We start from the raw sequence: 13,882 nt of genomic DNA on the forward strand, positions 1-13,882 counted from the left end.
GCTGCTGCCTGTCAGTGTAGACCACCTGCAGGCCAAATCAGGCCCACCCAGGGTCCCAATCCAGCCCGCCATGTTTCCCCAGATGGCCATGCCTCCTTCCCCTGACCACAGCCCTGTCCCCCAACCACTGATCATTGGGTAGTTTCCCAGCTTTTGCACCACCACCACCCATTCTAAATGGTTGAAATTCCTCTCCCAGTGCTTAATTACTGGTGGTACGAGCTAGGGATGTCGTAGAAATCCTCCATGGACCCCAATGAGGCTGGATTCTATTGAATCCGCCCCCCCTGAAGTCTGTAGAAGATCAGATCTCTTACCTCCGCCTCCCGGTGAAGTCCTCGCTGGCCGGATCTTGCCTGCTGCCGGCTCCGAAGCCCCAGAGATACAACCACCATTGCCGTATCGCTGGCTGGACTGACGTACTGTGGATGCAAATGGCATCGGCTACGCCATTTGCGTCCCTGCTCTTTGACGTGATAGGCTACGTAAATCTTTAAAGATTTACATAGCCTATCACGTCAAAGAGCAGGGACGCAAATGGCGTCTGCTACGCCGGACTCCATTTGTGTCTGTGGTATGTCAGTCCAGCCAGCGATACGGCAATGGCGTCATATTGCTGGGACTTTGGAGACAGCCGGCAGCTCCACAGAATTGCCGCAGAGTGGAGCCAGACGGCGAGGATTCCAGGGTGAGGGATGAATCGCCTCCCCCCACCACAGACCCCTTCTCCTGCCGGAATGGCAGGTAAGTAATTCGTACATCCCTAGCAAGAGCTTTAAGCTAAAATGTGCTGGTAATTTGGACTATTTCTGGTAATTTTAGCCTTTCAGCCTTTGGCCCCACCCCCCACTGGAATGTCGCCCCCGAGATCTTCTCTGAAATAAAATTTGGACCTTGGACTGAAAGAAGTTCAACCTGCCTGGTGCGGACAGTCCTGAGAAAGATGGTCTAACTCAGTCTAAGGCAGTTCCCAAAGTTCCTATTTAATCCAGTCCTTTATTCAGAGCCATGGGGACTAGAATCTTATTTGAATTTTAGAGGTGGATAACCCCTGAGTGGAGCAGCTTCTTTGCATGCAGAAAGTCACTCTTTCAATAAAGATGCACACTGCAGTTTTTGTTTTGCTTTGCTTTAATTTGTTGCTAAAGCTTTACTAGACAGGAAGCACAAGGACAGGCAGTAGTAATGACTAGGGCCCTTACAAAAGAAAATGGGATGGGTGGGCTACTGAGATACGGAGACCAAAGGTGTCCTTTCAGCATACATCCCTCCTTAACTATGGACAGAAGTGCCGGTGGTCTTCCCATTGTAAAATGTCGAAATGCATCTCCTAAGGATTCATTGTTGGCATTAAAAGCTTACACCTAAAAAAATTGATATTTTTGGCATTTTAGCCCTGCCCCATTTTGCCTTTGGTGCACCCACCAGCAGAATGCAGCCCTGGAAAGTTTCTCCAAAACTGAATTCAGTTCTCAGGCTGAAAGAGGTTCTGCACCCTTGGTCTAGGCAAACGTCTATGAATTAGAAATTGATGCAGCTGCCTTTGGACATAAAAATGGACGTTGCCCACTTTCTGGGGATCAAAACTGGGAAAGGGCTCTCACCCTCGTGTCCTGCTTGTGGGCTTCCAGTTGGGGCATTGTGCTGGCCTCTCTGCAAAAAAAAAAAGGGGGGGCGGACTAGAAAGGCCCTGGGTGTAATCCAGCAGGGCTGTTGTTACACTCTTATGCTGAAAACGCGATGGGTATTTAACTTCCTGCAAACTTCTTGGGAATTGCTCAGGGAACTGATCACCCCAGGTACAAACTTAGCAAAATGTCTCCCAAAACTGCACATGTTACTGCAGTTGATGCTAAACGTCAAATCAGGCAGTGGAGATTTTCCTTGTGGCTCTGCTGCGTGTGGTGTTCAGAAGCAGCATATCCTCCTCCATTAGCGGTGGGGGGCAGGGGGGAGTGGAGGTTACAGGAGGTGGGGTTCCAGCCCTCTTGGCTAGTTACAGGGTGGGGAAGGAAGCCCTGTGCGCTATGCCACAGTGATCCTTGACTCCTTTGGCCAAGCGCATGTAACCTTCCTCTCCCCATGTTGCTTTCCAGCTGCAGAAGAATAACATGAAGACAGATTCGAGTCAATACCCTCACTGCTTATGGTGGGCTATGAACTGGGCAGGCACCAAGGGTTGGCATTTTCAGGCACCTGACGAGGGTCATGATCCTTCAGGGGACCCATTGCCAGTACTGCCTGGCCCTGCCTCTTACCCTCCTTGCTCTCACTGAGTGAATGAGTAGAGGAAGCAACATCCTCCACGTGCCTTTTGTGCTCCTTCTGGGCAGGTGGATGGATTGGGGCCAGAGGGAAAGGAAAGTGAATCAGCAGTAGCAATTAGGGATGTACGGACTGTATAAAATCCACTACATCTGTGTTTCACAGGTTGTCAGGTGCCTTTCATTAGGTCGTCCGCCCATTGATGGAATCACATTTTTTTTGTTTCTGAATGTGGGCAAATTCGCACATGCAAAAATGCACAAATTCTCCCAAAATGCGCATATGTACACTTTAGCCTATGGGGGAAATGTGCATTTAGGGCCAGTTTTTTTAGTTTGCATATTTTTCTACAACAAAATTTGTGCAAAATTTGGGAAAGTTAAAAAGCCGATCCGCATGTCTGAGGAATCTGCCCAATGGGGAAAAGGTGGTCTGCTGCAGAATCCATGGGTTGTATTCATGAGAATCCGGATTCATTTGGTTCCGTTGCAGATTTTCCTGGTAGCTCTAGGTCAGGGCCAGTGTTAGGGATGTCACAAGAATCTATTTGGAGGGTGGAGCTCGATGAGTTTTTGTCAGCTCAGCCCCCCGGACTTCAGTTCATTTTCCCGCTAACTGACTCAGTCTGAAGTAAGTTGGGCCAGTTAGTGCATTCTCCGTGTTTTTTCTTTGCGCAAATGACAGGCGTTATTTGTGCAAATCTGCACAATTTGCATAAAGTGCAGTGGCAATTTCTGCAGAGAGAGATTTGTGCAAATTGTGGCCGACACCCCCCCCCCCCAAAAAAAATATGCAAAAAGTCCCAGTAGTTTGGAGAAAAGCCATGGGTTGGATCACAAATGCAAGCCAAGGTGGTGGGCAGCGGAAATCCGTTGAGCCCCCAAAGTGCCAGATTTCCAAGTGATGGACCAATAGCTGTCATCTATGGGCAGATGCCAGGGCTCCCAAACCCTGGTGGGCCCTTTCCAGTGCTCAAAGGAGCTGCCTGTAGTAGCCATTTTAACTTCCTATAATGCCCTGACATAGTATCCACCTGGGGCATTGTGGGAAATAGAAATGGCCTCCCATCTGGGGAAATTAAAAAGGCTTCTGCCCATCACCAGTGCCAGATAAGTCCTCTGAGGTCCCACCAACAGAAGACAGGACCCACCAGGGGTCATCTTTTGGGGGGGCTCCCACAAACTTGGAGCCCACCCTGGCCACAATGATTGGCATTTCAGGAATCAAAAGGAAATCTGTGGGATCTCTGCCCTGCCTGTCCTTTGCTGGCAAATCGGGGCCCTGCCACCCACCTCCATCCTTCAATCTCACCTGTTCTTCAGGATCCAGTAATTCTTGCCTTCCTTGGAGGTGCTATAGCCAACCAAGAGCATGGCATGATTCAATTTCGTGTTGCTGCACTGCTTGTGGTAAAATACCCCTGGAGAGAGGACAGGTGAGGAATGGGAGGGATCACGGACAGAACAGAAAACAGAGTGAGGACCATAGCCCAGTGGTGCAGAGCACATGATCCGCATGTAGATGTCCCTGGGTTCAATCCCCAGCATCAACAGGTAGGACCGGGAAAGACCCCCTGTCTAGATCCCTAGAGGGCCACTGCCGGTTGGTGTGTTTAACCTCTTTCAGCCTGAGGACTAAATTCCATTTCAGAGAAGATCTCAGGGGCCACATACAAAAGGGGCATGCCAAAAGTACCAAAAAATACCAGAAGGCTGTAGCTGCAAGCCCTTACTTCCAGTGACTCAGCCTTAGGAGAGGCATTTCAACCTTTTAGAATGGGAGAAAAACTGCACAAATGCCAAGAAACCACCCAACAATTTGTGGTCAGGGAAATGGGGGGGCAGGGGCAGGGGCTGTGGCCATCTGGGTAGCACTGGAGGGCTGGATTTGGCCCCCAGGGCTGTGGTTCTGCACCCCTGGTGTAGACAATCCTGAGCTAGCTGGACGGATGGTCTGAGTCGGTCTAACACACGGACACCGCTTCTCTCTCTTGAATATTGTCCAGGGGTTCTCCTCACTTGCTGAGGGCACTCTCAGATTAGGCTTTTATTACCCTGCCTTGCTTTACAGTATATGTGTGGGTGTGCCTTCCATTTGTAACCCCTCCCCTCCCCTCCCCTCGTGTTTTCCTACTGCTTCTTCCTCTCTTCTTTCTTACTAGAAAAATATCTGTTAAGGAGGGGAAGATGGAATAGCTGCACAATGTCTTTTGATTAGCAGCACTTTCAGCTGGCTATCTGGAAGCACCCTCAGTAATACCTCAGGGAAGCTCAGAGACCTTCTGCATCCCTCAAAGGGCACCTTACCTCCCTTGTACTGTTTAAACTGGGTGCTACTTGCATCCAATGAAACTGAAATTGGACCGACATTTGCTACAGCTTGTTCCAGAGCTCTGACGCTTCCTTTCTTGATTTCTACAAAGCTGGTGCACCGGGCTGCTACTTTCTTGCGGTTGTAATGACATGATCCTTCCTGCAAAGAAAAGAGGGAGATCAGCCAGGGTTTTCCTGTGCATGTTGTGGAGGAAAGCCTTCTACTGAGGAGTCATTCTCACATTACAGACAATGGAAAGGACTTACCAATTCATACAGCGCATAGTCAAACTGTGGGATTTGCTACCGCAAGATGCAGCGATGACCACCAATTTGGATGGCTTTAAAAGGGGAAAACACAAGAATGGCCAACAGATTGGAAAAGATCAACTTATATCCCCATACCAAAAAAGGGAAGCACCAAAGAATGTTCAAACTATCGAACGGTGGCATTTATTTCACATGCCAGTAAGGTAATGCTCAAGATCTTGCAAGGTAGACTCCAGCAATTCATGGCATGAGAATTGCCAGATGTACAAGCTGGGTTTAGAAAAGGCAGAGGAACTAGAGACCAAATTGCCAATATCCGCTGGATAATGGAGAAAGCCAGGGAGTTTCAGAAAAACATCTATTTCTGTTTTAGTGACTATTCTAAAGCCTTTGACTGTGTGGATCGTAACAAACTGTGGGAAGTTCTTGGTGGGATGGGGATACCAAGTCATCTTGTCTGCCTCCTGAGGAATCTGTATAACGACCAAGTAGCAACGGTAAGAACAGACCACGGAACAACGGACTGGTTTAAGATTGGGAAAGGAGTACAGCAGGATTGTACACTCTCACCCTACCTATTCAACCTCTATGCAGAACACATCATGCGACGTGCTGGGCTTGATGAAGCCAAGGCTGGAGTTAAAACTGGAAGAAACATTAACAATCTCAGATATGCAGATGATACCACTTTGATGGCTGAAAGCGAGGAGGAGCTGAGGAACCTCATGATGAAGGTGAAAGAAGAAAGTGCAAAAGCTGGGTTGCAGTTAAACCTCAAAAAAACCAAGATTATGGCAACCAGCTTGATTGAGAACTGGCAAATAGAGGGAGAAAAAAATGGAGGCAGTGACAGACTTTGTCTTTCTAGGCGCAAAGATTACTAAAGATGCTGACTGCGGCCAGGAAATCAGAAGACGTTTACTTCTTGGGAGGACAGCAATGACAAATCTTGATCAAATAGTGAAGAGCAGAGACATCACACTGACAACAAAGGTCCGGATAGTTAAAGCAATGGAATTCCCCATAGTAACCTATGGCTGCGAGAGCTGGACCATAAGGAAAGCTGAGCGAAGGAAAATAGATGCTTTTGAAATGTGGTGCTGGAGGAAAATTCTGAGAGTGCCTTGGACTGCAAGAAGATCAAACCAGCCCATACTCCAGGAAATAAAGCCAGACTGCTCACTTGAGGGAATGATATTCAAGGCAAAACTGAAGTACTTTGGCCACATAATGAGAAGACAGGACACCCTGGAGAAGACGCTGATGCTAGGGAAAGTGGAAGGCGAAAGGAGGAGGGGCCGACCAAGGGCAAGATGCACGGATGATATTCTAGAGGTGACGGACTCAACCTTGGGGGAGCTGGGGGTGGCGACAGCTGACAGGAAGCTCTGGCGTGGGCTGGTCCATGAAGTCACGAAGAGTCAGAAGCGACTGACCGAATAAACAAACAAACAAACAAAAACTCATGGAGGAGAATGCTATCCATGGCTCCTATACTGATGGCTATATGTTACCTCCAGTATCTGAGGTGGTATGCCTCCCTGTACAAGTTGCTGGGGAACATGAACAGGAGGGTGCTGTTGCACTATTGTCCTAGCTCCAAGGAGGTTAACCCTAACACTAACCCTACAATAGTAGGACAATGTTGTCTCAGCAAAGAGCTATGCCAACTGATGCCTTATGTAGGCTGTCAGCTCTGCCTCTCTCAGAGGTCCTAACAAGGCTGATCAAGGATCCTCACCTGATTTTGTAGCCTGACATCACTGTTGGTTTTATTGTTGGCTTTTATTATTGTTTTTATTGTTTTTATGTTTTTATCACTTCTAATATTTTAACTGTTTTTATGTATTTTATTGTTGTAAGCCACCTTGGGAGGGCGTCTGCCCTGAAACGTGGCCAAGAAATATTTTAAATAAATAAATTATAAATAAATAAACCCAAGAAAGCAGCCTATGCCTCATCCTCATCAAAATTTTCTGCTGCACACCGGAAGGTCTGAAGGCTGGGTGTCATGATCCTGGGAACAGCAGCAAAGAACTGCCCCTGAGAAGGGGAGCAGGCAGATCCTGATTATCACAAGTTTTGGCTTGGCTAACAAGATGAGCCAAATATTGCAGGCAGTTATGTGTGCATGATTGCAGGATTATGGAATACATGCAGCCTCGCTCATGAGTTACCTGTGCCTTGTAGGGATAGGTCTTGGCTGAGTTGATGCCTTTGTTATCTATCACATACTGAAAGGCACGAGTGAATCGCCCAGATTGGCATCCGTGGTTGCCCTGCTTCCAGGAGCAATCGATGAGGTTCTGTTCGCTAAGTGAGACCAGCTTGCCGGTCTGCTTGAAATGCAAACCTTCCAGGGCTCCAGTGGCACTGAATGCCCAGCAAGACCCACACTTGCCCTGCAGAAAAGGAGAAGCAATTGTTTCCTTGGTCAGGGTCCCCACCCCACCTCGGCCACAGACCTACTTTGAGCGGCTTAAGGCAGGGGTGCTGAAACTCAGGTTCACGAGCCAAATCCTGCCAACACAGGTTCTATATCTGGCCTATAGGCGTCCCCAGAAGAACACGCCCCTTCCTCTGTCCCCACTCCATTTCCCCCAGCCAACTTCCAGGTTTTCCCAGGTTTTGTGCATTTTTCCAGATTCTAAAAGGTTGAAACACCTCTCCTAAATCTTTGCTACAGGCAGGAAGAGCTTTAAGCTAAAATATACTGGTATTGTAATTGGTCCTGGATGTGTCTTTAGTTATGACTGACAGTTCAAAGTTGTTTTTACTAATATGTTGTTTGTGTATATTGTCTGTGTGCTTTTATGTAAAATATAACTGCAGCTCATGCAGAATGCAACAGCTAAACTACTGACTGTCATAGCAATCGACAATGGAACCGATTACCTAGGGAGGCGGTGGGCTCTCCCACACTGGAGGCCTTCAGGACGAGGCTGGACAGCCATCTGCCAGGGATGCTCTGACTTGGATTCCTGCATTGAGCAGGGGGTTGGACTCGATGGTCTTGTAGGCCCCTCCCAACCCTACTATGATTCTGTGATTCTATGATTCTATGAACGGGGCATTCTGACATATAACCTCGGTGCTAATATAGTCAGTACAGTCAACTTCATTTCATTTAACAAATTAATAAAGTATTAAAAATTTAATAACTTAATAATTAATTTAGAGGAGTATAAATTTAATGTAATTTAATTAATATCATTCAATAATGAATTTAATCAAGATTTTAAAAAATGAATAAACTAACTAACTTTCAAGAACAACCAGACCTGATCTTTTCCTCGCAACTATGCCATTGAGTCTTCCCAAGTTGTTCCCTGCTCACCTGGCTTTTCACTGGGGTGACATAACCTTTGGCACGCCAGTCCACTTTCAGAGGCGTCTCCAGAGTGACTGATTCTTGGAACACGGTGACGTTGTTGTCACTTTCTTCATCCAGGTCACGAAGATAACCATTTTGCTGGTTAAACTCTTCATTCGTCTGTGGGGTGGGGTGGAGAGCAGCATCCACACCATAGCTTTTTTTTCCCTGCCTCACAGCTGCCATAGTGTCATGGTTAATCCCAAATTCAAAATCTCCAATTCAGCCATAACCACTCCCTCTTGGCAAGCAGCCCCCACCTACCCCATGTCAGGTTCCCAGCCAACCCAAGCCCAGATGAGAAGAGGAGGGGAATTTTGATCCCTCAGCACTCCTTGCTCCCACAGAAGACATGGGGAAGCCTGAGGACTCCTGCCACAGAGACCACTCACAACAGAGATCACTAACAGCAATATATTGTTGCTGGGAAAACCCACTCCTTCCCCCATCACCCAATGCAGCTGCTATGATGATGGCAGCTAAGCTCAGCGGGAACAAGGGAGGCTGAGAGGTCTGGCAGATGAGATCAGCCTCCATGCTAATCAAAAGGTCCCAGTACTTTGACCCTGAGAGCCCTGGCTTCACTATGCCATCTTTTTCATACAGGAGTCTGGGACCTTCTATATGCAAAGCAAATGCTCTACCACTGAGCTATGGTCCTTGGTCTAAAAGCTAAAGTGAGATTCCAATCCTCATGGTTTTGAATAAAGGGCTGCTTTAAAAAGGAACAAAGGAAGCTGCCTCATCCCAAGGCAGAGTCTGGTCCATCAGGCTCAGCGCTGTTTACAGTGATTAGCCACAACTCTCCAGGGTTTTAGAGAAGAGTCTTTCCCCACACAAAATGGAGATGCCATGCTTTACCATTGAGCTATGTTCTCCCTCTCCTTATCCAACCTAACTGGACGGGATTCTTTAATCTACCCTTGAAATACACCAACAGAAGGAGCCACGGAAATGTCAGAGGGTAGCGTGGCTTGGCACAGCACAGAAGAGGGAGGGAGCTGTTGGGAGATTCAGGGTGCCAATGCTTCAGAGGCAATAACTTACATTTGAATTAGAATATGGGAAGAGCGAGGGAGCCACCACAGCGGATGGGAGCCACAAGTTCATAAACAGAATGAGGACTGGCTCTACCACAAAGCAGAGTGAAGCACTTGCATCCCAGATGACAGAAACTGGGAGACGGCCTCAAGGTGTTTGTGGTTAGGAATCGGGAAATGAATGGAGTCTGAGATCGCTAGCATTCTCTTGCTGCTCACCTCGTGCCTGATTCCTGCTGACATTTGTGATCCCTCCCTCCTTGCTCTGAGGAAATGGGAAAATGGCATGAACCCCAGCAGTGATCGAATGTGAAATTTGTGCAAATTTGCCCAGATTTTCACAAATTTCCCAATTTGCACAACTTTCCTTGATTGGCTAAAGCAGGGCTGATTCAGTCTATGAGAGAAATCTGTGCAAATTAGGAAATTTTTGGAAACCACACTGGAACAATTCTGCAAATCAAAACAAGTGCATATTGGGCAATTTGCAAACATTTTCAGTCAACATGTACTCATGCCCATGATCGTGTTCGGGGCTTCAAACAGGGCATGCTTGCATGTTGGGGGAGCAAAACCAAAATTCTCACACATCCCTTGTTGTGGGCCTTCTCTGTTCCCACTTTCATATGTGGAACACGATGCCATCTTTTTCTTTCCCTCCAGCAGCAACATTTGTTGGGCCAGCCCTGAAGAGAACTCATGTGGTTGGATGGAAGGAAACTCTCTGTGACATGGTCCAGTGTGTGCTTACCAAATCACTAAACTGGTTCATGCCCAGCTCATAGGTGTGTTTCCCCAGAGAAGCCTCGAGGTTATGCTGTTCAATCATCCACAGATTTTCCTCCCAGATGGCTCTGCGGAAAGCCTCTTCTCCCTGCAAGGAAGAAGACTGGTTAAGAACGGAAGTGCCCCAGGTACCCACCAGCCTCGAACAACAGGATACAGAGGTCTGGAGCCAGAGGAGCTCAGCACCAGAAAATGATTTCAGCACCAGGATATGGCTGTACTGAAATGCACCAGCAGTATTTTTATTTCCAGCTGGGGAGAAGAGCGTCCCTGAGCATGCACAAGGTTTTGCTATGTACTGTTCAGCTGGAGTTAGAGGACAGAATCTTGCCAACTATTGCTGACCCAAGTCTGTATTAAGGAATAAATGTTAAGGATGCTCGTTCCATTCACAAAAGTGCCATTCTGTAGAATGGCACTCCAGCTTTGTACATGCTCAGAGGCTCACACTGCCCCTCCCATAATTCACCTCAAGGTATTCTTTGTCATTTGTTGCCTTCCAGTCCTTCCAGGCTTCCTCCAGGGCCTGATCCAGCACAGCAGAGAATGTCCTCTGGGAGACCAGCCAGGTCATGGCCACCACTGAGATCAAGAACATTGCCTGTATGGAGGTGTTGCAGCCAATGTTAGTCCTACTTAGAGTAGCTCCATCAAAATAAATTGGACTTAAGTTACACTAACGTTGGATGCAACCCCCTGTATATGGCCCTAAGAGATCAAGATCCCTGAGGCTGTCTCTTGTTTAATTTCATTTTTAGCTCTTGTGCTTCTGTTGAATGACTTCTTTAGAAGTTTTCTTAATCTCCCTCTCTTGGTCTGCAACAACGGAGGCTGAGAGTAGGCCAACCTGTCTCCCATCAGAGCTCACTGTGACTTCTAAAGATCCTTTCCCCATGAACATATTAATGTAATTTTTTTTAACCTTTTTCTTTGGCCATCACATTCAAGTTTATTACTACTCCATAGACTTTCAAGTTCCCACCAAACAATATTAGATACCATACAATGTGTGTGTCGGGGGGGGGGGGGGCTCAAAATCCCAAGAAGGCTAGGGTAGGTATGCACCCCTTCCTTTTTTGCAACTCCCACTTTTTCCCATAAAAATTCAGAGGCATCAAAAAGCAGCATTTATTATTTAAATCAAAGCACCGAGAGAGTATGCACCTTGCTTTAAAGAAAAATCATAACTTTCTTGTCCCCACCACGGTGGCACAGGAAAGGAGAAGCCCCTGGAAGATTCTGGGGGAAGGGGTGAATTCTCCCCCAGACCCCTAAAAGTTGCCCACCCCAAAGAAAGTTCAGCAACAATACAACCTTTTTCATTATTAACTTTAAAAAGCCAGGTTAGGACAATCTGACACCACTTATGAATTCTGCAGAAGTTGCTTACAAGTCTTTATAGCCTGAAATTCAAACTTTGCACTGAATTGCATATGATTGCATATCAGTGACTAGAAAGGCCCGTATCCTGCTGTAAAAACTATCCAAGGAGAAATAAATCCTGTTTGTTCATTTCTGTAAAAATTGCACATGTCGTTTGGACATGCATGCTTCCAGAAGGCCTTTAAACCCTCCTTCCATAATAACTAAGGGCTCAATCCTATGCAGGTTTAGACAGAAAAAAGTCCTACAACTCCCAGCATTCCCCAGCCAGCTGGGAATGCTGGGAGTTGTAGGACTTTTTCTGTCTGAACCTGCATAGGATTGTGCCCTTGGGGAGAAAATTAAAGCAGCAGTGAAAATTCTTTCCTTTATCTTTATCCTTCTACCCAGATGCTTAATGGTTTCCATGGATGAGCCCATGTGTTTGATATTTAAAAATTTGCAACCCACCATAGGGTGTTGTTTATGGGTTCCCACTTCCCAATTTTTCTATTTGAAGAAAATTTATTCTATTTCTTCACCCTCTCTACTACGCCACTCACTGTGATTCAGCTCTAGGGGGCGGTTTCGAAACAACATTCTGGAAATGTTTGATCTCCTAATAAATCCAAACTATGGATGTTGATTTCAAAATCAGACAAGGGAATGCTGGGAGTTGTAGGACATTTTTCTGTTAAACATGCATAAGATTGTGCCCTTAATGTGTCAGCTGTGTTGACTGCTGCAGGATGTCATCCATCCAATAATGACAGCTACCAGAAAAGCATTGCATGACAAATGTTTATCTTGAATATCAAATACTTCACAAGTATACTATTAACACTTCCAGAGGGGAATTTATTACTGATCCCACATACCACTCCACACATCAGCCACTGAACTCAGCAGGACACTAGGACTTACTTTTGAGTAGACACATATAGTATATCTTAAAGTCATCCACAGAACCCCTTTTTCAAGTACATCCATATTCTGAGTGTCCAAGGGTGACAACAAGAGAAAATAGTTTTTTTGGTGGTGGCCCACCCATCTCTGAAATGCTTTTGCAAGGGAAGCTCACCTAGCACCTTTATTACTATCTTTTTGGTGTCCTCCCCAGCTAAGACTTTCCTGTCCTCCCTGGCTTTAAAAATCTGTTTAAGAATTTGTACATAGTTTACTCCTTTAATGTTTAATTATTCTAGTCCCTCTGGTGTGGTTTTACCTCTTAACCCAATATTATATATATATATATATATATATATATATATATATCCATTTTGGCATTTTTATTAGTTGTATATTTTGGATCATTTTCATTGGGATTTTATTGGTATCCTTATGTTTGAGATTGTAAAACACCTCAATAAATTTATTTTATGAGGTGTTTTGGTAAATTAAATACATACATGCATGCATACGTACATAGATAAATGTTGCTTTCAGAGATGGCTTTCGAGGTCTCCCTAGTACACAGACACTTACCTCTCTTTCCTGCTGAAAGGTTTAGGGAAAGGATCTTGTCCGTCTGTCCTCACGTCTCTGTGGAGGAAAGGGGAAAATTGCAGCACCTCTTATCTAAGGTCTCTGATCAGCCCAGCCTCCTCTCCGGAAATCTTTGCAGACATCTCACACACCCGAGCTTCCTGGCCCAGCCAAAACCTTGTGGGTGTGAGAGAGAATGCAGCTTTTTCACAGAAAGTTTGTGTAGATCCCAAGAAACGCACACATTAATACACACACACACACACGAGGGAAGTGTGAAATATGTGCAGTTATTATGGATAAACAATTCACTTAAAAACCTTGCATGTGTGAGAGAGAATAACTTGTTTTTGCAGAATATACGTGTAGATAGTGGGAGGTGGCGGGGGGGGGGGGGTCCCACACAGAAGATATAAGGCTGAAATACATGCAGTTATTATGGAGAAACAATTCTTCCCAATGCAATTCACCCAACTTTATCAGAAGAATCAATAGCTGGCAGCGATTGATATTGGAGAAATCTGCAGTAGATTCAAATGAGTTCAGATTTCTAGGAGCCTAACCTGTGTGTTCTGCAGGGGACTGGCTTTTTCTGAGATACTCCGATTATGCGGACTTGCAGAGCCATTTTTCAACTTGGGGGCGGGTGGGAATTTGCCTGTGTGATAATGAGTGCAATGTGTGCTAATGAGCAACATTACAACTCACATAACACCTTACCTGTAACCCTGGGGCTGATGGGCATTGTAATCCAGAACATTTAGAATTCATCAGGTTGCTCATCCCTTCTTTGATCTCTTGTTTTTAAATTGAGTGTTCTCTGCTGTTTGATTATGCTTGTATGGTTCTGCTTTAAGACCCCTCTGTCTTCATGCAGTTTGCAGTTGTATATGTAATGTGACTGCTAGCTACCTTCGGGGTCCTTTGAAGGGGTAAAGAGTGGTGTGTAGAAGTGGTTTAGAAATAAATACAACCAGGGCTCCCCAATC

The 13,882-nt window shown here is 46.0% G+C and overlaps 1 protein-coding gene across 3 annotated transcripts in view; it reads right to left on the reverse strand.

The window, feature by feature from the left end:
* LOC146333533 (cathepsin L-like peptidase) overlaps nt 1-12,954 on the reverse strand; it is a 23,488-nt gene extending 10,534 nt beyond the window's left edge. The window contains exons 1-8 of one of the 3 annotated variants that reach the window (XM_084825693.1): nt 12,894-12,954; nt 10,516-10,647; nt 10,012-10,134; nt 8,185-8,340; nt 7,025-7,249; nt 4,572-4,737; nt 3,577-3,685; nt 1,124-2,096 (exon numbers count right to left, since the gene is read on the reverse strand). In XM_084825693.1, the coding sequence (XP_084681819.1) occupies nt 1,997-2,096; nt 3,577-3,685; nt 4,572-4,737; nt 7,025-7,249; nt 8,185-8,340; nt 10,012-10,134; nt 10,516-10,644 (1,008 nt within the window). In that variant the 5' untranslated portion in view covers nt 10,645-10,647; nt 12,894-12,954 and the 3' untranslated portion in view covers nt 1,124-1,996. Of the gene's footprint in view, nt 1-1,123; nt 2,097-3,576; nt 3,686-4,571; nt 4,738-7,024; nt 7,250-8,184; nt 8,341-10,011; nt 10,135-10,515; nt 10,648-12,893 lie in introns of those variants that run through there. The other 2 variants (XM_084825694.1, XM_084825695.1) reach the window with 2 other exon arrangements.
* Between the last annotated feature and the right edge of the window lie 928 nt (nt 12,955-13,882).

This window comes from Heloderma suspectum, chromosome Z, assembly GCF_057233095.1.
Source record: "Heloderma suspectum isolate Gila_16-S chromosome Z, 16-S_ref, whole genome shotgun sequence".
Lineage (NCBI taxonomy): Eukaryota > Metazoa > Chordata > Lepidosauria > Squamata > Helodermatidae > Heloderma > Heloderma suspectum.